This window comes from Pleurodeles waltl, chromosome 4_1 (genome assembly GCF_031143425.1).
Source record: "Pleurodeles waltl isolate 20211129_DDA chromosome 4_1, aPleWal1.hap1.20221129, whole genome shotgun sequence".
Taxonomy (NCBI): Eukaryota; Metazoa; Chordata; class Amphibia; order Caudata; family Salamandridae; genus Pleurodeles; species Pleurodeles waltl.
In genome coordinates this window covers 9176826-9203167 of record NC_090442.1, presented here as the reverse complement: position 1 = coordinate 9203167, position 26342 = coordinate 9176826, and the positions used below count along the sequence as shown (strand labels likewise).

At 47.7% G+C, this 26342-nt stretch overlaps 1 protein-coding gene across 3 annotated transcripts in view; it reads left to right on the top strand.

Annotated features, from left to right (window-relative positions):
* LOC138287233 (CD5 antigen-like) overlaps positions 1 to 26342 on the top strand; it is a 279649-nt gene that overhangs the window by 79432 nt on the left and 173875 nt on the right. For all 3 annotated transcript variants that reach the window (XM_069227587.1, XM_069227586.1, XM_069227585.1), the window contains exon 3: positions 19303 to 19623. In XM_069227587.1, the coding sequence (XP_069083688.1) occupies positions 19303 to 19623 (321 nt within the window). The remainder of the gene's footprint in view (positions 1 to 19302; positions 19624 to 26342) is intronic.

The window sequence follows — 26342 nt, the reverse complement described above, 5'->3', positions numbered from 1 at the left end:
CGGTACCACTAGTGTCACTTGCACAATATCATAAGAAAACACAATACACAGATATACTAAAAATAAAGGTACTTTATTTTTATGACAATATGCCAAAGTATCTCAGTGAGTACCCTCAGTATGAGGATAGCAAATATACACAAGATATATGTACACAATACCAAAAATATGCAGTATAGCAATAGAAAACAGTGCAAACAATGTATAGTTACAATAGGATGCAATGGGGGCACATAGGGATAGGGGCAACACAAACCATATACTCTAGAAGTGGAATGCGAACCACGAATGGACCCCAAACCTATGTGACCTTGTAGAGTGTCGCTGGGACTGTAAGAAAACAGTGAGGGTTAGAAAAATAGCCCACCCCAAGACCCTGAAAAGTGAGTGCAAAGTGCACTAAAGTTCCCCAAAGAGCACAGAAGTCGTGATAGGGGAATTCTGCAGGAAACACCAGCAATGCAACAACGATGGATTTCCAGACGAGAGTACCTGTGGAACAAGGGGACCAAGTCCAAAAGTCACGATCAAGTCAAGAGTGGGCAGATGCCCAGGAAATGCCAGCTGTGGGTGCAAAGAAGCTGCTACTAGGCAGTAGAAGCTGAGGATTCTGCAAGAACGACAAGGGCTAGAAACTTCCCCTTTGGAGGATGGATGTCCCACGTCGTGAAGAGTTGTGCAAAAGTATTTTCCTGAAGAAATACCGCAAACAAGCCTTGCTAGCTGCAAAGCGTGCGGTTAGGGTTTTTGGATGCTGCTGTGGCCCAGGAGGGATCAAGATGTCACCAATTGCTTGAGGGGACAGAGGGGGCGTCCAGCAAGACAAGGAGCCCTCTCAGAAGCAAGCAGCACCCGGAAAAGTGCTGGAACAGGCACTACAAAGTGGAGTGAAATGGTTCTCACCCGAAGTTGCACAAGAGAGTCCCACGCCGCCGGAGGACAACTCAGGAGGTCGTGCAATGCAGGTTAGAGTGCCGTGGACCCAGGCTTGGCTGTGCACAAAGGAAATCCTGTAAAAGTGCACAGGAGCTGGAGCAGCTGCAAAAGACGCGGTTCCCAGCAATGCAGTCTGGCGTGGGGAGGCAAGGACTTACCTCCACCAAACTTGGACTGAAGAGTCACTGACTGTGGGAGTCACTTGGACAGAGTTGCTGGATTCAAGGGACCTTGCTCGTCATGCTGAGAGGAGACCCAGGGGACCAGTGATGCAGTTCTTTGGTGCCTGCGGTTGCAGGGGGACGATTCCGTCGACCCACGGGAGATTTCTTTGGAGCTTCTAGTGCAGAGAGGAGGAAGACTACCCCCACAGCATGCACCACCAGGAAAACAGTCGAGAAGGTGGCAGGATCAGCGTTACAGTGTCGCAATAGTCGTCTTTGCTACTTTGTTGCAGTTTTGCAGGCTTCCAGCGCGGTCAGCAGTCGATTCCTTGGCAGAAGGTGAAGAGAGAGATGCAGAGGAACTCTGATGAGCTCTTGCATTCGTTATCTAAGGAATCCCAAGAGACAGAGACCCTAAATAGCCAGAAAAGAGGGTTTGGCTACTTAGGAGAGAAGATAGGCTAGCAACACCTGAAGGAGCCTATCAGAAGGAGTCTCTGACGTCACCTGCTGGCCCTGGCCACTCAGAGCAGTCCAGTGTGCCAGCAGCACCTCTGTTTCCAAGATGGCAGAGGTCTGGAGCACACTGGAGGAGCTCTGGGCACCTCCCAGGGGAGGTGCAGGTCAGGGGAGTGGTCACTCCCCTTTCCTTTGTCCAGTTGCGCCCCAGAGCAGGGCTGAGGAGTCCCTGAACCGGTGTAGACTGGCTTTTGCAGAAATGGGCACCATCTGTGCCCATGAAAGCATTTCCAGAGGCTGGGGGAGGTTACTCCTCCCCTGCCTTAACACCTTTTTCCAAAGGGAGAGGGTGTAACACCCTCTCTCTGAGGAAGTCCTTTGTTCTGCCTTCCTGGGCCAAGCCTGGCTGGACCACAGGAGGGCAGAAACCTGTCTGAGGGGTTGGCAGCAGCTGCAGTGAAACCTCTGAAAAGGCAGTTTGGCAGTACCCAGGTCTGTGCTAGAGACCCGTGGGATCATGGGATTGTGCCAACAATGCCAGGATGGCATAGAGGGGGCAATTCCATGATCTTAGACATGTTACATGGCCATATTCGGAGTTACCATTGTGAAGCTATACATAGGTTGTGACCTATGTGTAGTGCACGCGTGTAATGGTGTCCCCGCACTCACAAAGTCCGGGGAATTTGCCCTGAACAATGTGGGAGCACCTTGGCTAGTGCCAGGGTGCCCACACACTAAGTAACTTAGCACCCAACCTTTACTAGGTAAAGGTTAGACATATAGGTGACTTATAAGTTACTTAAGTGCAGTGAAAATGGCTGTGAAATAATGTGTGCATTATTTCACTCAGGCTGCAGTGGCAGGCCTGTGTAAGAATTGTCAGAGCTCCCTATGGGTGGCAAAAGAAATGCTGCAGCCCATAGGGATCTCCTGGAACCCAAATACCCTGGGTACCTCAGTACCATATACTAGGGAATTATAAGGGTGTTCCAGTATGCCAATGTGAATTGGTGAAATTGGTCACTAGCCTGTTAGTGACAATTTGGAAAGAAATGAGGGAGCATAACCTCAGTGAGACAGTTAGTCATAACCCAGGTAACACATACAGGGCACACTTATGAGCACTGGGGCCCTGGCTGGCAGGGTCCCAGTGACACATACAACTAAAACAACATATATACAGTGAAATGTGGGGGTAACATGCCAGGCAAGATGGTACTTTCCTACACCAGTGAGGGACAGGATCACAGCAGGATTCCAGGAGAAGAGTTACATCACCAGTACAAATGTCCCTACTATGACAAGGCCTGAATCTTAAGCAGTTTAAAATCATATAATCTTTCCTTATATGTAGGACAGAGCTGGACCTTCAAGGATAAGGCCAAAAAAGTTTGAAAAGTGTTCACATCACAGACCACACCCTGTCGCATGACTATCTCATCTTTCGGTGTAGAAAAAACAATCTGAGGAAAGACGAATACTTTTTCAATGTTGACAGTCATCCTGCCTTCATGTAGCATTATGTATGTATGTATGCATGTATGTATGTATTTGTTTTTTTTGTAGTGCAAACCTAGCGGAAAGGCAGTGGAATAATGTACAAGGTTGAGGGCAAAGTCATAGTTAGTGTGTGATCTGATGAGGAGCTGGTGTCTAAGGGAGAAAGTAGACTTTTACTGGATCATGATTTAGTGATCTTTAAAGAGGTGCATCTTCAACTCTTTTAATAAATTGGACCATGGTTGAGGCAGACCTAATAGGCACAGGAATCTCCTGCCCCATCCTGGGTGCATAGATGAAGAATGCCTGTTGCATTATGTTTTTTTTGCACTTTGTCAAATGATGATGCCATGGCTGTGGCCGAGCTGAGCGCAATCTCAGATGGTGAGTTTGTCAGCCAGATAGGAAGACATGTCAGTTATGAAGGCTTTGCAGATGATACAGCTAGTTTTTGGGATGGTGCAGGCTGAAAAGAGGTGTCAAGCTGGAACTGCATGTAAGATCCCCTTAAAGGGTGCCAGTGTGGAGTATGAGAGGTTGGGGAACAGTACATTGCCAACATCCAGATTTGAAAGTATGACACCTTGAACAGCGTAGGGAGCTGGGTTCCGGTTGCAGTACCCCCCACACACACACTTTTTGCCTGGTCTTTAGAACAACTTTGCCTGAAGTGCACTGGGTTCTTGCTAACCAGGTCCTCAGTTGCAGCGTTCATTCCCAAAACAAGACACCTGGTTACTTGATCCCCAAGTGACCAGGTCCTTTAGCATCTCTGTAAGTCCCTAGTAAATGGTACCCCTGGTACCTAGGGCATGGGTACTAGAGAGGGTTGTAAGAGGCTGGACTGGCTTGTAGTGAGTACCTAGGGGTACTTGCACCTTGCACCAGGCCCAGTTATCCCTTATTAGTGTATAGGGTGTCTAGCAGCTTAGGCTGGTAGATAATGGTAGCTTAGCAGAGCAGCTTAGGCTGAACTAGGAGACGTGTGAAGCTCCTACAGTACCACTTAGTGTCATATGCACAATATCATAAGAAAACACAATACACAGTTATACTAAAAATAAAGGTACTTTATTTTTATGACAATATGCCAAAGTATCTTAGAGTGTACCCTCAGTGAGAGGATAGGAAATATACACAAGATATATATACACAATAGCAAAAATATGCAGTAGAGTCTTAGAAAACAGTGCAAACAATGTATAGTTACAATAGGATGCAATGGGGAAACATAGGGATAGGGGCAACACAAACCATATACTCCAAAAGTGGAATGCGAACCACGAATGGACCCCAAACCTATGTGACCTTGTAGAGGGTCGCTGGGACTATTAGAAAATAGTGAGAGTTAGAAAAATAACCCTCCCCAAGACCCTGAAAAGTGAGTGCAAAGTGCACTAAGGTTCCCCTAAGGACAAAATAGTCGTGTTAGAGGAATAATGCCGGAAAGACACAAACCAGCAATGCAACAACTGTGGATTTCCAATCTAGGGTACCTGTGGAACAAGGGGACCAAGTCCAAAAGTCACAAGCAAGTCGGAGATGGGCAGATGCCCAGGAAATGCCAGCTGCGGTTGCAAAGAAGCTTCGACTGGACAGAAGAAGCTGAGGTTTCTGCAAGAACGAAAAGGGCTAGAGACTTCCCCTTTGGTGGACAGATTCCACTCGCCTTGGAGAGTCGTGCAGAAGTGTTTTCCCGCCGGAAGGATGCCAACAAGCCTTGCTACACGCAAATCGTGCGTTTGGCGTTTTTGGATGCTTCTGGGGCCCAGGAGGGACCAGAAGGTCGCAAATTAGACCTGCAGAGAGAAGGGACGTCGAGCAAGACAAAGAGCCCTCACTGAAGCAGGTAGCACCCAGAGAAGTGCCAGAAACAGGCACTATGAGGATGCGTGAAACAGTGCTCGCCGAAGTTGCACAAAGGAGTCCCACGTCGCCGGAGACCAACTTAGAAAGTCGTGCAATGCAGGTTAGAGTGCCGTGGACCCAGGCTTGGCTGTGCACGAAGGATTTCCGCCGGAAGTGCACAGGGGCCGGAGTAGCTGCAAAGTCGCGGTTCCCAGCAATGCAGCCCAGCGAGGTGAGGCAAGGACTTACCTCCACCAAACTTGGGCTGAAGAGTCACTGGACTGTGGGGGTCACTTGAACAGCATCGCTGGATTCGAGGGACCTCGCTCGTCGTGCTGAGAGGAGACCCAAGGGACCGGGAATGCAGCTTTTTGGTGCCTGCGGTTGCAGGGGGAAGATTCCGTCGACCCACGGGAGATTTCTTCGGAGCTTCTGGTGCAGAGAGGAGGCAGGCTACCCCCACAGCATGCACAAGCAGGAAAACAGTCGAGAAGGCGGCAGGATCAGCGTTACAGAGTTGCAGTAGTCGTCTTTGCTACTATGTTGCAGGTTTGCAGGCTTCCAGCGCGGTCAGCGGTCGATTCCTTATCAGAAGGTGAAGAGGGAGATGCAGAGGAACTCGGCTGAGCTCATGCATTCGTAATCTAAAGTTTCCCCAGAGACAGAGACCCTAAATAGCCAGAAAAGAGGGGTTGGCTACCAAGGAGAGAGGAAAGGCTACTAACACCTGAAGGAGCCTATCAGCAGGAGTCTCTGACGTCACCTGGTGGCACTGGCCACTCAGAGCAGTCCAGTGTGCCAGCAGCACCTCTGTTTCCAAGATGGCAGAGGTCTGGAGCACACTGGAGGAGCTCTGGACACCTCCCAGGGGAGGTGCAGGTCAGGGGAGTGGTCACTCCCCTTTCCTTTGTCCAGTTTCGCGCCAGAGCAGGGGCTAAGGGGTCCCTGAACCGGTGTAGACTGGCTTATGCAGAATTGGGCACATCTGTGCCCAACAAAGCATTTCCAGAGGCTGGGGGAGGCTACTCCTCCCCTGCCTTCACACCATTTTCCAAAGGGAGAGGGTGTCACACCCTCTCTCAGAGGAAGTTCTTTGTTCTGCCATCCTGGGCCAGGCCTGGCTGGACCCCAGGAGGGCAGCTGCCTGTCTGAGGGGTTGGCAGCAGCAGCAGCTGCAGTGAAACCCCAGGAAGGGCAGTCTGGCAGTACCAGGGTCTGTGCTACAGACCACTGGGATCATGGAATTGTACCAACAATGCCAGGATGGCATAGAGGGGGCAATTCCATGATCATAGACATGTTACATGGCCATATTCGGAGTTACCATGGTGAAGCTACATATAGGTAGTGACCTATATGTAGTGCACGCGTGTAATGGTGTCCCCGCACTCACAAAGTTCAGTGAATTGGCTCTGAACAATGTGGGGGCACCTTGGCTAGTGCCAGGGTGCCCTCACACTAAGTAACTTTGCACCTAACCTTTACCAGGTAAAGGTTAGACATATAGGTGACTTATAAGTTACTTAAGTGCAGTGTAAAATGGCTGTGAAATAACGTGGACATTATTTCACTCAGGCTGCAGTGGCAGGCCTGTGTAAGAATTGTCAGAGCTCCCTATGGGTGGCAAAAGAAATGCTGCAGCCCATAGGGATCTCCTGGAACCCCAATACCCTGGGTACCTCAGTACCATATACTAGGGAATTATAAGGGTGTTCCAGTAAGCCAATGTAAATTGGTAAAAATGGTCACTAGCCTGTTAGTGACAATTTGGAAAGAAATGAGAGAGCATAACCACTGAGGTTCTGATTAGCAGAGCCTCAGTGAGACAGTTAGTCACTACACAGGTAACACATTCAGGCACACTTATGAGCACTGGGGCCCTGGGTTACCAGGGTCCCAGTGACACATACAACTAAAACAACATATATACAGTGAAAAATGGGGGTAACATGCCAGGCAAGATGGTACTTTCCTACACAACCCCCCCCCAAACGAAGGACAATAAGACTAGCCATTACCTGATGAGTCTTCATTGTCTAAGTGGAAATATCTGGAGAGTCCATCTGCATTGGAGTGGCTACTCCCAGGTCTATGTTCCACTGTATAGTCCATTCCCTGTAGGGATATGGACCACCTCAACAATTTAGGATTTTCACCTTTCATTTGTTTTAGCCAAAGTAGAGGTTTGTGGTCTGTCTGAACAATGAAGTGAGTGCCAAACAGGTATGGCCTCAACTTCTTCAGAGCCCAGACCACAGCAAAGGCCTCCCTCTCAATGGCAGACCAACGCTTTTCTCTAGGGGTCAACCTTCTACTAATAAAAGCAACAGGTTGATCCTGGCCCTCAGAATTAAGTTGTGATAGGACTGCCCCTACTCCTAATTCAGATGCATCAGTTTGGACATAGAATTTTTTAGAGTAACAAGGGCTTTTCAGGACAGGTGCAGAGCACATGGCCTGCTTCAGCTCCTCAAAAGCTTTCTGACAGCTTGCTGTCCATAATACCTTTTTAGGCATTTTCTTGGATGTGAGGTCATTAAGAGGGGCTGCAATGGAGCCATAGTTCTTAATGAACCTCCTGTAATACCCAGTGAGGCCTAGGAAGGCTCTCACCTGAGTCTGAGTGGTAGGGGGAACCCAATCAATAATAGTTTGGATTTTCCCCTGAAGTGGTGCAATCTGTTCCCCACCAACAAGGTGTCCCAGATAAACCACCTTACCCTGCCCTATCTGGCACTTTGAAGCCTTGATAGTGAGGCCTGCCTTTTGCAGAGCCTCCAAAACTTTCCATAGGTGGACCAGGTGATCATCCCAGCTGGAGCTAAAGACAGCTATATCGTCCAAATATGCTGCACTGAAAGCTTCCAGCCCTTGCAGGACTGTGTTCACCAACCTCTGAAAAGTGGCAGGTGCATTTTTCAAACCAAAAGGCATTACAGTAAACTGGTAATGTCCTCCAATGGTAGAAAATGCAGTCTTAGGTTTAGCATCTTCTGACAATTTGATCTGCCAATACCCTGCAGTCAAATCAAAAGTGCTTAGATACTTGGCAGATGCCAGTGTATCTATAAGCTCATCTGCCCTGGGTATAGGGTGAGCATCAGTTTTGGTTACCAAGTTGAGACCTCTATAGTCTACACAAAACCTCATTTCTTTCTTTCCATCTTTAGAATTGGGTTTTGGTACCAGTACCACAGGAGAAGCCCATGGACTGTCAGAGTGCTCAACCACTCCTAGTTCCAACATTTTCTGAACTTCTTGCTTTATGCAGTCCCTGACATGGTCAGGCTGCCTATAGATCTTACTTTTGACAGGTAAACTGTCTCCAGTATCTATAGTGTGCTCACACCAAGAAGTGGTGCCTGGCACAGTAGAGAAGAGTTCTGAAAATTGTCCTAGGAGATTTATGCAATTATCTTTCTGCTCAGCAGTAAGACAATCAGCCAAAACTACACCTTCCACAAGAGCATCTTGTTCTGTGGAAGAGAAGAGATCAGGTAGAGGATCACTGTCTTCTTCCTGTCCCTCATCTGTTGCCATGAGCAGGGTGAGATCAGCCCTGTCATAGTAGGGTTTCAGGCGGTTGACATGGAGCACCCTAAGGGGACTCCTGGCAGTGCCTAAGTCAACCAAGTAGGTGACTTCACCCTTCTTTTCAACAATACAATTGTGTGGGGTCCACTCCATTTATCTTGGAGTGCTCTTGGGGCCACAGGCTCCAAGATCCACACTTTCTGCCCTGGTTGGTACTGAACCAAAACAGCCTTCTGATCATGCCATTGCTTCTGGAGCTCTTGGCTGGCCTGAAGGTTTTTACTGGCCTTTTTCATGTACTCAGCCATCCTTGATCTGAGGCCAAGTACATAATCCACAATATCCTGTTTAGGAGCTTTTAAAGGTTGTTCCCAACCCTCCTTTACAAGTGTGAGTGGACCCGTAACAGGGTGTCCAAAAAGAAGTTCAAAGGGGCTGAAGCCCACTCCTTTCTGGGGTACCTCCCTGTAGGCAAAAAGGAGGCATGGTAGAAGGATGTCCCATCTCCTGCGGAGTTTTTCAGGGAGACCCATAATCATGCCTTTTAGAGTTTTATTAAATCTCTCCACCAGTCCATTTGTTTGTGGATGATAGGGTGTTGTGAACTTGTAAGTTACACCACACTCCTTCCACATGGCCTTTAAGTATGCAGACATGAAATTGCTTCCTCTGTCTGATACTACTTCCTTTGGGAAGCCCACCCTGGAAAATATTCCCAGGAGGGCCTTTGCCACTGCAGGAGCTGTAGTGGTCCTTAAAGGAATAGCTTCAGGATATCTTGTGGCATGGTCCACTACCACCAAGATAAACCTATTGCCTGAAGCAGTAGGAGGGTCAAGGGGGCCAACTATGTCAACCCCTACCCTTTCAAAGGGAACCCCAACCACAGGCAGTGGGATAAGGGGTGCCTTTGGAGTGCCACCTGTCTTGCCACTGGCTTGACAGGTTTCACAGGACTTACAAAATTCTTTTGTATCCTCAGACATCCTAGGCCAATGAAACAATGGAACCAATCTGTCCCAAGTTTTCATTTGACCCAGGTGCCCAGCTAGGGGAATGTCATGTGCCAGTGTTAGGAGGAACTTTCTGTACTCCTGAGGAATCACTAATCTCCTGGCAGCTCCAGGTTTAGGATCCCTATGCTCAGTGTACAAGAGGTTGTCCTCCCAGTAAACTCTGTGAGAGTCACTGACATCCCCATTAGCCTGTTTGACAGCTTGCTGTCTGAGACCCTCTAATGTGGGACAGGTTTGCTGTGCCACACTCAGCTCCTCCCTGGCAGGCCCCCTTTCACCCAAAAGCTCAGCAGTGTCTGCTTCCAGCTCCTCTGGTGTAGGTTCTGCACAGGGAGGGAATTCTTCTTCCTCAGAATTAGAATCCACTGTAGAGGGAGGGATAGTAGGAAGTGGTTTGCTTCTACTAGCCCTAGCTTTAGGGAGCACTTGGTCCATTGTTCCAGGATCCAAGCTTCCCTGTCCTTTTTGCTTTTTGGCCTGAGCCCTTGTCAAAGCAAAAATATGCCCTGGGATGCCCAGCATTGCTGCATGGGCCTCCAACTCCACATCTGACCAAGCTGATGTCTCCAAATCATTCCCTAATAGACAGTCTACAGGTAAATCTGAAGCTACCACAACTTTCTTTGGACCAGTTACCCCCCCCCAGTTGAGATTTACAACAGCCATGGGGTGGCTTTGTGTTATGTTGTGAGCATCGGTTACTTGGTACTGGTGTCCAAGTATGTGTTGTTCAGGGTGCACCAGTTTCTCAATCACCATTGTGACACTGGCACCTGTGTCCCTGTAGGCCTGGACCTCAACACCATTTATTAGGGTTAGTTGCTTGTACTTCTCCAAGTTATGGGGGCAAGCAACCAAAGTGGGTAAGTCAATAGCCCCTTCAGAGACTAAAGTAGCCTCTGTGGTCTCCCTAATCAGACCAACCCCAACTAAATTACCAAAAGTGAGCCCAGCTACTCCCTTGGATTGGCTATTAGTAGGTTTGCTCCCACCACCACTGCTATTAGTAGGGACACTAGGTGTAGCAGTAGGGGTTGTAGTGGTAGGAGCTGTGGTGCCTTTCTTTGGACAACTGGGATCTGTTGTCCAATGGCCTTTTATTTTACATAAATAGCACCATGGTTTCTTTTCCTTGTTCTGATTAAAGGAGGATTTGGACCCACTACCCCCACCAGAGTGTTTTTGTGGGCCTGATGAAGACTCATTTTTAGATTTGTCCCCACCCTTGTCAGAAGACTTACCATCCTTCTTTTTGTTGCCATCTTTGTCACCCCCTGTATGAACTTTTCTGTTCACTCTTGTTCTGACCCATTTGTCTGCCTTCTTTCCCAATTCTTGGGGAGAGGTCAGATCAGAGTCCACCAAGTACTGGTGCAACAAATCAGACACACAATTATTAAGAATATGCTCTCTCAGGATTAAGTTATACAGGCTGTCATAATCAGTAACTTTACTGCCATGTAACCACCCCTCCAAGGCCTTCACTGCCTGGTCAATGAAATCAACCCAGTCTTGTGAAGACTCCTTTTTGGTCTCTCTGAACTTTATCCTGTACTGTTCAGTGGTTAAGCCATAACCATCCAGGAGTGCATTCTTAAGAACTTGGAAATTATTAGCATCATTTTCTTTTACAGTAAGGAGCCTACCCCTACCTTTTCCACTAAATGATAGCCATAGGATAGCAGCCCACTGCTTTTGAGGGACATCCTGTACAGCACAGGCCCTCTCAAGTGCAGCAAACCACTTGTTAATGTCATCCCCCTCCTTATAAGGGGGAACTATCTTGTGCAGATTCCTGGAATCATGCTCTTTTGCAGGATGACTATAGGGAATACTGCTGCTGCCACCATGGGTATCTAAACCCAACTTCTGTCTTTCCTTCTCTAATTCTAAAGACTGTCTATCCAAATCCAGCTGTTGCTTCTTGAGCTTCAGTCTGGTTTGTTCCACTCTCAATCTATTGAGCTCCCTTTCTAACAATCTGTCATCAGGGTGGGTGGGAGGGACATTTCTAGATACAGAGGTATGATGGGAATGAACAGAAGGAGACCTGTCCCTTACAGAGGGCACCCTAACAGCTTGGCTACCAGTATAATGTGAGAGCACACCATCAGTATGGTGTGATTCAACCTCTGTACCAACTATGCTAGACTGTCTAGTAATGGGCAGGCTGAGAAGTTTCTTTCCTGAACCTTTTCCTGGGGGAGTCCCTGGATCAGATTGTGAACCATTAGCTACTTTTTCACCAGATTTGGCACTCATGGCCTTATCCTGTACTCTAAGCATATTAATTAACAGTTCTAAGGAAGGATTCTTCCCTACACTCAAACCTCTCTCTATGCAGAGACTCCTTGCTCCTTTCCAGCTAAGGTGATCATATGCAAGTTTGGACAGTTCAAAATTTTTTCCTGTGCCAGACATTTTTTAGAGAGAGTAAAAGTGAAAGAAAAAGAGAAAAAAGTTTTCAGAACTTTTTGGAAAGACAGAAAAAACTTTTTAAACTTTTAAGAACTTTTTGAAAGTTTAGAAGTACTTTTCAGCACTTAGAAAAGAGTGAAAAGAGGAAATGCAAAACTTTTTGGCTATGTGTATATACACTGACCTTGTTTTGTATATTTTTCTCTTATGAAAAGTACAATGACAAGAGTGGTAAGCAGTCTCAAGCACTTATCCCACCACTGCACAACCAATGTAGGAGGCTGGACTGGCTTGTAGTGAGTACAAAGGGGTACTTGCACCTTGCACCAGGCCCAGTTATCCCTTATTAGTGTATAGGGTGTCTAGCAGCTTAGGCTGGTAGATAATGGTAGCTTAGCAGAGCAGCTTAGGCTGAACTAGGAGACGTGTGAAGCTACTACAGTACCACTTAGTGTCATATGCACAATATCATAAGAAAACACAATACACAGTTATACTAAAAATAAAGGTACTTTATTTTTATGACAATATGCCAAAGTATCTTAGAGTGTACCCTCAGTGAGAGGATAGGAAATATACACAAGATATATATACACAATAGCAAAAATATGCAGTATAGTCTTAGAAAACAGTGCAAACAATGTATAGTTACAATAGGATGCAATGGGGAAACATAGGGATAGGGGCAACAAAAACCATATACTCCAAAAGTGGAATGCGAACCACGAATGGACCCCAAACCTATGTGACCTTGTAGAGGGTCGCTGGGACTATTAGAAAATAGTGAGAGTTAGAAAAATAACCCTCCCCAAGACCCTGAAAAGTGAGTGCAAAGTGCACTAAGGTTCCCCTAAGGACAAAATAGTCGTGTTAGAGGAATAATGCCGGAAAGACACAAACCAGCAATGCAACAACTGTGGATTTCCAATCTAGGGTACCTGTGGAACAAGGGGACCAAGTCCAAAAGTCACAAGCAAGTCGGAGATGGGCAGATGCCCAGGAAATGCCAGCTGCGGTTGCAAAGAAGCTTCGACTGGACAGAAGAAGCTGAGGTTTCTGCAGGAACGAAAAGGGCTAGAGACTTCCCCTTTGGTGGACGGATCCCTCTTGCCTGGGAGAGTCGTGCAGAAGTATTTTCCCGCCGGAAGAATGCTAACAAGCCTTGCTACACGCAAATCGTGCGTTTGGCGTTTTTGGACGCTGCTGGGGCCCAGGAGGGACCAGGAGGTCCCAAATTGGACCTGCGGAGAGAGGGGACGTCGCGCAAGACAAAGAGGCCTCATTGAAGCAGGTAGCACCCGGAGAAGTGCCAGAAACAGGCACTACAAGGATGCGTGAAACGGTGCTCGCCGAAGTTGCACAAAGGAGTCCCACGTCGCCGGAGACCAACTTAGAAAGTCGTGCAATGCAGGTTAGAGTGCCGTGGACCCAGGCTTGGCTGTGCATGAAGGATTTCCGCCGGAAGTGCACAGGGGCCGGAGTAGCTGCAAAGTCGCGGTTCCCAGCAATGCAGCCCAGCGAGGTGAGGCAAGGACTTACCTCCACCAAACTTGGGCTGAAGAGTCACTGGACTGTGGGGGTCACTTGGACAGTGTCGCTGGATTCGAGGGACCTCGCTCGTCGTGCTGAGAGGAGACCCAAGGGACCGGTAATGCAGCTTTTTGGTGCCTGCGGTTGCAGGGGGAAGATTCCGTCGACCCACGGGAGATTTCTTCGGAGCTTCTGGTGCAGAGAGGAGGCAGGCTACCCCCACAGCATGCACAAGCAGGAAAACAGTCGAGAAGGCGGCAGGATCAGCGTTACAGAGTTGCAGTAGTCGTCTTTGCTACTATGTTGCAGGTTTGCAGGCTTCCAGCGCGGTCAGCAGTCGATTCCTTATCAGAAGGTGAAGAGGGAGATGCAGAGGAACTCGGCTGAGCTCATGCATTCATAATCTAAAGTTTCCCCAGAGACAGAGACCCTAAATAGCCAGAAAAGAGGGTTTGGCTACCTAGGAGAGAGGAAAGGCTACTAACACCTGAAGGAGCCTATCAGCAGGAGTCTCTGACGTCACCTGGTGGCACTGGCCACTCAGAGCAGTCCAGTGTGCCAGCAGCACCTCTGTTTCCAAGATGGCAGAGGTCTGGAGCAAACTGGAGGAGCTCTGGACACCTCCCAGGGGAGGTGCAGGTCAGGGGAGTGGTCACTCCCCTTTCCTTTGTCCAGTTTCGCGCTAGAGCAGGGGCTAAGGGGTCCCTGAACCGGTGTAGACTGGCTTATGCAGAATTGGGCACATCTGTGCCCAACAAAGCATTTCCAGAGGCTGGGGGAGGCTACTCCTCCCCTGCCTTCACACCATTTTCCAAAGGGAGAGGGTGTCACACCCTCTCTCAGAGGAAGTTCTTTGTTCTGCCATCCTGGGCCAGGCCTGGCTGGACCCCAGGAGGGCAGCTGCCTGTCTGAGGGGTTGGCAGCAGCAGCAGCTGCAGTGAAACCCCAGGAAGGGCAGTCTGGCAGTACCAGGGTCTGTGCTACAGACCACTGGGATCATGGAATTGTACCAACAATGCCAGGATGGCATAGAGGGGGCAATTCCATGATCATAGACATGTTACATGGCCATATTCGGAGTTACCATGGTGAAGCTACATATAGGTAGTGACCTATATGTAGTGCACGCGTGTAATGGTGTCCCCGCACTCACAAAGTTCAGTGAATTGGCTCTGAACAATGTGGGGGCACCTTGGCTAGTGCCAGGGTGCCCTCACACTAAGTAACTTTGCACCTAACCTTTACCAGGTAAAGGTTAGACATATAGGTGACTTATAAGTTACTTAAGTGCAGTGTAAAATGGCTGTGAAATAACGTGGACGTTATTTCACTCAGGCTGCAGTGGCAGGCCTGTGTAAGAATTGTCAGAGCTCCCTATGGGTGGCAAAAGAAATGCTGCAGCCCATAGGGATCTCCTGGAACCCCAATACCCTGGGTACCTCAGTACCATATACTAGGGAATTATAAGGGTGTTCCAGTAAGCCAATGTAAATTGGTAAAAATGGTCACTAGCCTGTTAGTGACAATTTGGAAAGAAATGAGAGAGCATAACCACTGAGGTTCTGATTAGCAGAGCCTCAGTGAGACAGTTAGTCACTACACAGGTAACACATTCAGGCACACTTATGAGCACTGGGGCCCTGGGTTACCAGGGTCCCAGTGACACATACAACTAAAACAACATATATACAGTGAAAAATGGGGGTAACATGCCAGGCAAGATGGTACTTTCCTACAGCCAGTGCCACCAGGTGAGACAGAAACTGTCTTGGGGGTTTCATCACCTACCCCAGTTTCTATGATTGCCCCAAAAGTGAACCCGACCACACCTTTGATTTGACTATTGCCAGTAGTCCCACTACTATTACCACTACTACTAGGGGCACTAGATGTGGAGGCGGGTGTAGTAGTGGCAGTAGGCCCAGGGGCATTACCTGGACAGGATGTGTCCCCTGGACTATGGCCTTTATTTCTGCACACATACCACCAGGGCTTTTTATTTTGCGAAGAAGAGGAAAAGGTATTAGTACCACCCCCAGAGGTGTTGTTTGAAACGGACTGGGAATCCTTACTTTTTTCTTTCTCCCCAGCCTTTTCACCAGACTTACCATCCTTCTTCTTTTCTTTGTCACCTCCTGTATGAGCTTTTCTGCTCACCCGTGTTCTGACCCATTTGTCAGCCTTCTTTCCCTATTCTTGGGGAGAAGTCAGATCTGAGTCTACCAATTATTGGTGTAACAACTCAGATACACAGCTATTCAAAATTTGCTCTCTCGGAATTAGATTATATAGACCCTCAGAGTCAGACACTTTGCTGCCATGTAACCAACCTTCTAAAGCCTTCACAGAACAGTCCACAAAGTCTATCCAATCTTGTGAAGACTCTTTTCTGGTATCTCTGAACTTCATCCTGTATTTTTCAGTGGTTAAGCCAAACCCATCCAAGAGTGCATTCTTAAGAATGCTGTAGTTGTCTGAGTCTTCTTCTCTGACAGTGAGAAGTCTATCCCTCCCCTCGTCAGAAAAGGACAACCACAGAATAGCAGCCCGCTGCCTATGAGGGACCCTCTGAACTTTGTAGGCCCTCTCAAGTGCAGAAAACCACTTGTGAATGTCATCCTCCACCTTGTATGGGGGAACAATCTTGTGTACGTTTCTGGAGTCAAAGGTGTTCTCCCTAACTCCTGAAACTGCGGCGGCCACCATGGGGTGCTAACCCAACCCCTGCCTTTCCCTTTCCACAGCTAAGGCCTCCCTATCTGGGGCTAGCTGTTGCTGCTGCAGCCTCAGCCTGGCCTCCTCCACCCTCAGCTTTCTGAGCTCTCTATCTAAGGAGCATTCACCTGGAGTGGAACCATGGGATCCCTCAGAAACTGCGGTGATATGGGAATGTGCAGAAGCAGATCTTTCCCTAGGCTTAGTAACCCTGACTACCTGCCTTTTGGAAGTGAAGGGAGCCCTGCTTGTGTGACTACCCCTCCCGCTCCCCGAAACACTAGAGGGTTTGCTAGGTACTCCATCCTTGGAAAGACCCTCCCCTGGAGATGGAAGATCCTTTTCTATCTCTAAGGTTGTAGAACGTTCCTCCTCCTCCTCCTCCTCACTACCAGTCTCGTCCTGTTCAGCCTGGAGAAGGAGGTTCAATAGGAACTCCCTGCTTGGGTTCTTCCCCACCCCTAGCTTCCTCTTTGAACATATCTCCCTTAACTTCTTAAAGGTGAGGTCCTCATATTGAGGGTTTACTACCTCAGAGTTAAGTTCAGCTGTCGACATGGTGTGGTATGAGTGTTAATGTAGTGTAAGTGAGGTAACCTACTCTACCTAACAAGAGAGAAAAAAAACGTTTTGTGTTTTTGCACTAGGTATAGTGTATAGCTCTAGGTATCAGAGTAATCTTTCCTGTGTAAAGCACCAGTGACATAGTGATAAGGCAATTGCAAGTACTTATCCCACCGCTGCCATCAATGTAAGATGCTGGCCTGGTTTGTAGTGGGTACCTAAGGTACTTACACCATATACCAGGTCCAGTTATCCCTTATTAGTGAAATGTAGGAAGTGTCTAGAAGCTCTCTAGTGGTAGAGTGGATGAGCAGCCAAGGCTTAACTAGGAGACTTGCAAACCTCATTCAATACCACTGTAGTCACACAGTACTCACACACATGAAAGAAAATACCCAGTGTTAGAAAAATAAAGGTACTTTAATTTAGTGACACAATACCAAAAATACCATTAGAGACCAAGGGGGTCATTATGACCCTGGTGGTCACTAGACCGCCCGGGTCACAGTCGCGGTCAGACTGCCGCCAAAGTGGTGATCCGGCTGTGACATTATGACCGTGTCGGAGCTGCCATGGTCAAACCGTCTACACCGCCAGGCTGCCTGGGTAGCAGGATCCCAGTAGACACAGTCAAACACACTGACAAACAGGCTACACAGCTATTGAGCGATCACCTTCAGGGAGGAATTGTCTGCTTGTTTAGTAGAGTGAGCTGGCGAGCTAGAACTTACAACGTACCCTCACAAATCTCCATCTCTGTCTTTGCAAGGACGGTACACATAGGCACATTCCATCTCTATAATATATCTCCTCAGATGTGGGAAATTGGGTTACTGGTTGTGGGGGGTGAAACCCTACTCAAGCAGCTACCACAATTCTTGTCAGGTGAAGTCACAAATAAATCCTAAATAAACCTGTGCTTAACGCTCTAGTAGTTTGGCACAAAGTAGTCAGACTTTTTTTTTTTTTTTTTACATTTTATTCCTTTTGGTAACATCAGCACAGGAAACGAACACACTTTGCAGCCCCTAAAAGGGCCCCCCAGGGGCCAGTTACAGTAAATCTCTCCTCTGTGTGGAACCTCTTCCCTCATCTTAGGCGCTCCCCAAGCTGACTCTGTGGTATTTCCACCATTTCCCTCAAATTTTGGAATGTTTCTTGGGGCATCTATGTGCTAAGTAGATGGGCTCTTCTAATTTCACACATCTGACTATACCTGTTCTCCATTTCCTCGGTTGGAGGGAAAGAGTGGGGGGGCATCTGGCACCTTCTCATGCTTGGTGAGGCCCCATTTTGCCAGTAGAGTTCCCAGACCTACCGGAGGTCTGTCACCCCTTTGGCTAGCCAGGTTGTCCAGGAGACCAAGCAGGGCAATTTTTGGGGAGGCCTCAATGTCAGGCCCAGCACCTTCAAGAAGGTCCTGATTATGTTCAGCCAGTATCATTGACCGGGCAGCCCAACATCATGTGGAAAAAGTCTCTCATGCGCTTCTGGCCCACTAGCAGCATTTAATTTACAGGCCCTGAGTACATGCAGTGGTACTTTACTAGGGACCTATAAGTAAATTAAAAATGCCAATTGGTTGTGAGCAAATTCCACCATGTTTAAAGGAAGAGAGCAGAAGCACTTTAGCACTGGTTAGCAGAGGGAGAGTCCTAAAAACAACAAAAATGGGTTCAGAAAACAGGAGGGTGAAGGCACCAAATGTGGAGATGACCCTGCAGAAAGGGCCAAGTTCAATATGGGGTTATCATATCCATCCCATTCCATTGGTTAAGTTTTTTCTCCACTTGAAAAGTATTTTTTAAAGTGCATCCCCCACTCTTCTTGTCAACATACTTACTTTTTCTTGCTTTCCTCTCAATGCCACTCTAATGTGTGTGACAGCAGTTTAAGTCCTGTGAATATCCCAACCCCTCTCCTTGACTTTCGTTTTTAAAAGTTCTGTGTCAGAAATTCCTACAATTTTATGTTTTGTGTTGCACATTTTTATATTTTATTTGCATAATTCTTGTATCGTCTTGCCTGATGCACTGAAAATGGTTGATTGGAAATGGAAGAATCAGGTAAAATCCTCTGCCCAGGACAACTTGACCCAGAACAATAGCTGCTGACGCGTTAATAAAACTCAAATGTGTAAATGTGGCAGATTTTCAACCAGTGACAAGGACAAGGTACAATCTTGGAGAGAAGCCAGAATATCCATCCGCCAGCCTCAGACCACTGTCTGCCCAAGAATGCATGGGAAGTCAGTGTGTGAATGAAATCTACTTGTCACCACTGAAGTCCCACTGAGTGCAGGATTATGCCACAAATCCTGCGAGACTAATCTGTTGTGTGGTTGTTGCCCATCATGTGCTTTATACTCAATTATATGTAACGAGATTGAGGTGTGAACACTTTAGAGGCATTTATTAACAAAGAACAGGATGATGGGAGCTGACCTCTGACCTCAGAAGAAATCAAAGTCTGCGTAAGAGCGATTAACACCGCTTTCTTGTCCTGTCTCTGTCGCTGTGTTCCTCTATTCTTGGCAGTCAGTGGAACAATATTAATGAAAACAGGGAATAAATAACATTAATGTGTAACTATAAATATATTCTGTTTCTTTGAAGCCTACAACGCTCGTGTTCGACTGACAGGCTCCAAAGCCCCCTGTGCTGGGGTTGTACAGGTGTCGGTGTTTGGTACATGGAAAAGAGTCTGTGACAGCCAATGGGACCTGCAGGATGCTGCTGTGGTGTGCCAGGAGCTGGGATGTGGAGTTCCCTATTCAGTCCCTCCAGCCTCAGCCTTCGGGGCAGCAATGATTGATCTAGTTGCGATTACTGATGTCCAGTGCAGAGGAGATGAAGGCAGCCTGTGGCAGTGTCCACACAGCACCAGGATACAGCGCTTTTGTTATGACGGGAGGTTTGCAGCCGTGAACTGCACAGGTAAGGACCACACCACCACACCTGACTGCTGTGGAGTCCAAACTCAACAAAAACTACTGCACGGTACAGCACTTCCCATCCACCATCTCAGGGCCACCCAGGGCTCTGAGGCTTAACAATGTACTGCCAACTAAACCTGTGTCAACTATGCACTGAAACCACACCTCCTCTACAGCACTTATCCACTCTCAATCTAGTGTGATTACACCTCCTCCTCTTCTCTCTCAATCTAGTGTGATTACACCTCCTCCTTCAGCACTTCTCCACTCTCAATCCAGTGTGATTACACCTCCTCCTACAGCACTTCTTCACTCTCAATCTACTGGGATTACACCTCCCCCTACAGCACTTCTTCACCCTCAATCCAGTGTGATTAAACCTCCCCTACAGCACTTCTTCACTCTCAATCCGGTGTGATTACACCTCCTCTACAACCCTTCTTAACCCTCAATCTAGTGTGATCACACCTCCTTTACAGCACTTCTTCACTCTCAATCCGGTGTGATTACACCTCCTCCTACAACACTTCACTCTCAATCTAGTGTCATTACACCTGCCCTACAGCACTTATTAACTCTCAATAGTCACTCTTAATCCAGTGTGATTACACCTTCCCTACAGCACTTCCTAACTCTCAATCTAGTGTGATTACACCTCCTCTACAGCACTTCTCCACTCTCAATCTAGTGTGATTACACCTCCTATACATCACTTCTTAACTCTCAAACTAGTGTGATTACACCTGATCCTACAGGACTTCTTCACTCTCAATCTAGTGTGAGTACACCTCCCCTACAGCACTTCTTCACTCTCAATCCAGTGTGATTATACCTCCCCTACAGCACTTCTTTACTCTCAATATTCACTCTCAATCTAATGTGATTACACCTCCCCTACAGCACTTCTTCACTCTCAATCCGGTGTGATTACACCTCCTCTACAGTACTTCTTCACTCTCACTCAAGTGTGATGACACCTCCTCCTACAGGACTTCTTCACTCTCAATCTAGTGTGATTACACATCCTCTACAGCACTTCTTCACTCTCAATCCAGTGTGATTACACCCCCTCTACAGCACTGCTGCACTCTCAATCCAGTGTGATTACACCTCCCCTACAGCACTTCTTCACTCTCAATCCAGTGTGATTACACCTCTCCTACAGCACTTCTTCACTCTCAATCTAGTGTGATTGCAACTCCCCTACAGGACTTCTTCACCCTCAATCCGGTGTGATTACACCTCCTCCACAGCACTTCTTCACTCTCAATCTAGTGTGATTGCACCTCCTCTACAACACATCTTCAATCTCAATCCAGTGTCATTAAACCTCCCCTACAGCACTTCTTCACTCTCAATCCAGTGTGATCACACCTCCTCTACAGCACTTCTTCACTCTCAATCAAGTGTGATGACTTCTCCTCCTACAACACTTCTTCACTCTCAATCTAGTGTGATTACACCTCCCCTACAGCAATACTTCACTCTCAATCTAGTGTGATTACACCTCCCCTACAGCACTTCTTCACTCTCAATATTCACTCTCAATCTAGTGTGATTACACCTCCTCTACAGCACTTATTAACTCTCAATCCAGTGTGATTACACCTTCCCTATAGCACTTCCTAACTCTCAATCTAATGTGATTACACCTCCTCTACAGCACTTCTTCACTCTAAATCCAGTGTGATTACACCTCCTCTACAGTACTTCTTCACTCTCAATATTCACTCTCAATCTAGTGTGATCACACCTCCTCTACAGCACTTCTTCACTCTCAATCAAGTGTGATGACACCTCCTCCTACAGGAATTCTTCACTCTCAATCTAGTGTGATTACACATCCTCTACAGCACTTCTTCACTCTCAATCTAGTGTGATGACACCCCCTCCGACGGCACTTCTTCACTCAATCTAGTGTGATTACACCTCCCCTACAGCACTTCTTCACTCTCAATATTCACTCTCAATCTAGTGAGATTACACATCCCCTACAGCACTACTTCACTCTCAATCTAGTGTGATTACACCTTCCCTACAGCACTTCTTCACTCTCAATATTTACTCTCAATCTAGTGTGATTACTCCTCCCCTACAGCACTTCTTCACTCTCAATCTAGTGTGATTACACCTCCTCTACAGCACTTCTTCACTCTCAATCTAGTGTGATTCCACCTCCTCTACATCACTTCTTAACTCTTAATCTAGTGTGATGACACCTCCTCCTACAGGACTTCTTCACTCTCAATCTAGTGTGCTTACACCTCTCCTACAGCATTTCTTCACTCTCAAACCGGTGTGATTACAGCTCCTCTACGGCACTTCTTCACTCTCAAGCTAGTGTGATCATACCTCCTCTACAGCACTTCTTCATTCTCAATCATGTGTGATGACACCTCCTCCTACAGCACTTCTCCACTCTCAATCCAGTGTGATTACACCTCCCCCTACAGCAATTCTTCACTCTCAACCGAGTGTGATTACACATCCTGTACAACACTTCTTCACCCTCAATCCAGTGTGATTAAACCTCCTTTACAGCACTTCTTCACTCTCAATCAAGTGTGATGACACCTCCTCCTACAACACTTCACTCTCAATCAAGTGTCATTACACTTGCCCTACAGCACTTATTAACTCTCGATATTCACTCTTAATCCAGTGTGATTACACCCTCCCTACAGCACTTCCTAACTCTCAATCTAGTGTGATTACACCTCCTCTACAGCACTTCTCCACTCTCAATCTAGTGTGATTACACCTCCTATACATCACTTCTTAACTCTCAAACTAGTGTGATTACACCTGATCCTACAGGACTTCTTCACTCTCAATCAAGTGTGATTACACTTCCCCTACAGCACTTCTTCACTCTCAAACTAGTGTGATTACACCTTGTAGGAGGCTGGACTAGCTTGTAGTGGGTACCAAGAGGTACTTACACCTTGCACCAGGCCCAGGTATCCCTTATTAGTGTAGAGGGGTGTCTAGCAGCTTAGGCTGATAGAAAAGGTAGCTTAGCAGAGCAGCTTAGGCTGAACTAGGAGACGAGTGAAGCTCCTACAGTACCACTAGTGTCACTTGCACAATATCATAAGAAAACACAATACACAGATATACTAAAAATAAAGGTACTTTATTTTTATGACAATATGCCAAAGTATCTCAGTGAGTACCCTCAGTATGAGGATAGCAAATATACACAAGATATATGTACACAATACCAAAATATGCAGTAATAGCAATAGAAAACAGTGCAAACAATGTATAGTCACAATAGAATGCAATGGGGTCACATAGGGATAGGGGCAACACAAACTATATACTCTAGAAGTGAAATGCGAACCACAAATGGACCCCAAACCTATGTGACCTTGTAGAGGGTTGCTGGGACTGTAAGAAAACAGTGAGGGTTAGAAAAATAGCCCACCCCAAGACCCTGAAAAGTGGGTGCCAAGTGCACCTAAGTTCCCCAAAGAGCACATAAGTAGTGATAGGGGAATTCTGCAAGGAAGACCAACACCAGCAATGCAACAACGATGGATTTCCTGACAAGAGTACCTGTGGAACAAGGGGACCAAGTCCAAGAGTCACGATCAAGTCGGGAGTGGGCAGATGCCCAGGAAATGCCAGCTGTGGGTGCAAAGAAGCTGCCACCAGATGGTAGAAGCTGTGGATTCTGCAAGAACGACAAGGGCTAGAAACTTCCCCTTTGGAGAATGGATGTCGCACGTCGTGAAGAGTTGTGCAGAGGTGTTTCCGTGCAGAAAGACCGCAAACAAGCCTTGCTAGCTGCAAGGGTCACAGTTAGGGTTTTTGGATGCTGCTGTGGCCCAGGAGGGACCAGGATGTCGCCAATTGTGTGAGGAGACAGAGGGGGCATCCAGCAAGACAAACAGCCCACTCAGAAGCAAGCAGCACCCGGAGAAGTGCCAGAACAGGCACTACAAAGTGGAGTGAACCGGAGCTCACCCGAAGTCACAAAAGAGGGTCCCACCACGCCGGAGGACAACTCAGGAGGTCGTGCACTGCAGGTTAGAGTGCCAGGGACCCAGGCTTGACTGTGCACAAAGGAAATCCTGGAAGAGTGCACAGGAGCTGGAGTAGCTGCAAAACACGCAGATCCCAGCAATGCAGTCTAGCGTGGGGAGGCAAGGACTTAACTCCACCAAACTTGGACTGAAGAGTCACTGGACTGTGGGAGTCACTTGGACAGAGTTGCTGAGTTCAAGGGACCTCGCTCGTCGTGCTGAGAGGAGACCCAGAGGACCGGTGATGCAGTTCTCTGGTGCCTGCGGTTGCAGGGGGAAGATTCTGTCGACCCACGGGAGATTTCTTCGGAGCTTCTAGTGCAGAGAGCAGGCAGACTACCCCCACAGCATGCACCACCAGGAAAACAGTCGAGAAGGCGGGAGGATCAGCGTTACAAGGTCGCAGTAGTCGTCTTTGCTACTTTGTTGCAGTTTCGCAGGTTTGAAGCGCGATCAGCAGTCGGTTCCTTGGCAGAAGGTGAAGAGAGAGATGCAGAGGAACTCTGATGAGCTCTTGCATTCGTTATCTAAAGAATTCCCCAAAGCAGAGACCCTAAATAGCCAGAAAAGGAGGTTTGGCTACCTAGGAGAGAGGATAGGCTAGCAACACCTGAAGGAGCCTATCAGAAGGAATCTCTGACGTCACCTGCTGGCACTGGCCACTCAGAGCAGTCCAGTGTGCCAGCAGCACCTCTGTTTCCAAGATGGCAGAGGTCTGGAGCACACTGGAGGAGCTCTGGGCACCTCCCAGGGGAGGTGCAGGTCAGGGGAGTGGTCACTCCCCTTTCCTTTGTCCAGTTTCGCGCCAGAGCAGGGCTGGGGGATCCCTGAACCGGTGTAGACTGGCTTATGCAGAGACCATCTGTGCCCATCAAAGCATTTCCAGAGGCTGGGGGAGGCTACTCCTCCCAAGCCCTAACACCTTTTTCCAAAGGGAGAGGGTGTAACACCCTCTCTCTGAGGAAGTCCTTTGTTCTGTCTTCCTGGGCCAAGCCTGGCTGGACCCCAGGAGGGCAGAAACCTGTCTGAGGGGTTGGCAGCAGCAGCAGCTGCAGTGAAACCCCGGGAAAGGTAGTTTGGCAGTACCCGGGTCTGAGCTAGAGACTCGGGGGATCATGGAATTGTCTCCCCAATGCCAGAATGGCATTGGGGTGACAATTCCATGATCCTAGACATGTTACATGGCCATGTTCGGAGTTACCATTGTGACGCTATACATATGTTGTGACATATGTATAGTGCACATGTGTAATGGTGTCCCCGCACTCACAAAGTCCGAGGAATTTGCCCTGAACAATGTGGGAGCACCTTGGCTAGTGCCAGGGTGCCCACACACTAAGTAACTTAGCACCCAACCTTTACCAGGTAAAGGTTAGACATATAGGTGACTTATAAGTTACTTAAGTGCAGTGGTAAATGGCTGTGAAATAACGTGGACGTTATTTCACTCAGGCTGCAAGGGCAGGCCTGTGTAAGAATTGTCAGAGCTCCCTATGGGTGGCAAAAGAAATGCTGCCGCCCATAGAGATCTCCTGGAACCCCAATACCCTGGGTACCTCAGTACCATATACTAGGGAATTATAAGGGTGTTCCAGTATGCCAATGTAAATTGGTGCAATTGGTCTCTAGCCTGTTAGTGACAATTTGGAAAGAAATGAGAGAGCATAACCACTGAGGTTCTAGATAGCAGAGCCTCAGTGAGACAGTTAGTCATAACACAGGTAACACATACAGGGCACACTTATCAGCACTGGGGCCCTGGCTGGCAGGGTCCCAGTGACACATACAACTAAAACAACATATATACAGTGAAATATGGGGGTAACATGCCAGGCAAGAAGGTACTTTCCTACACAACCCCCACTCCCCCAAAAGAAGGACAATAAGACTAGCCATGCCCTAATGAGTCTTCATTGTCTAAGTGGAAATATCTGGAGAGTCCATCTGCATTGGAGTAGGTACTCCCAGGTCTATGTTCCACTGTATAGTCCATTCCCTGTAGGGATATGGACCACCTCAACAATTTAGGGTTTTCACCTTTCATTTGTTTTAGCCAAAGTAGAGGTTTGTGGTCTGTCTGAACAATGAAGTGAGTGCCAAACAGGTATGGCCTCAACTTCTTCAGTGCCCAGACCACAGCAAAGGCCTCCCTCTCTCTGGCAGACCAACGCTTTTCTCTAGGGGTCAACCTCCTGCTGATAAAAGCAACAGGTTGATCCTGGCCCTCAGAATTAAGTTGTGATAAGACTGCCCCTACCCCTAAATCAGATGCATCAGTTTGGACAATGAATTTTTTGGAGTAACAGGGGCTTTTCAGGACAGGTGCAGATCACATGGCCAGCTTCAGCTCCTGAAAAGCTTTCTGACAGTTTGCTGTCCATAATACCTTTTTAGGCATTTCTTAGATGTGAGGTCATTAAGAGGGGCTGCTTTGGAGCCATAGTTCTTTATGAAACTCCTGTAGTACCCAGTGAGGCCTAAAAAGGCTCTCACCTGAGTCTGAGTTGTAGGGGGAACCCAATCTATAATAGTTTGGATTTACCCCTGAAGTGGTGCAATCTGTTCTCCACCTACCAGGTGTCGCAGATAAACCACTTTCCCCTGCCCTATCTGGCACTTTGAAGCCTTGATAGTGAGGCCTGCCTTTTGCAGGGCCTCCAAAACTTTCCATAGGAGGACCAGGTGATCA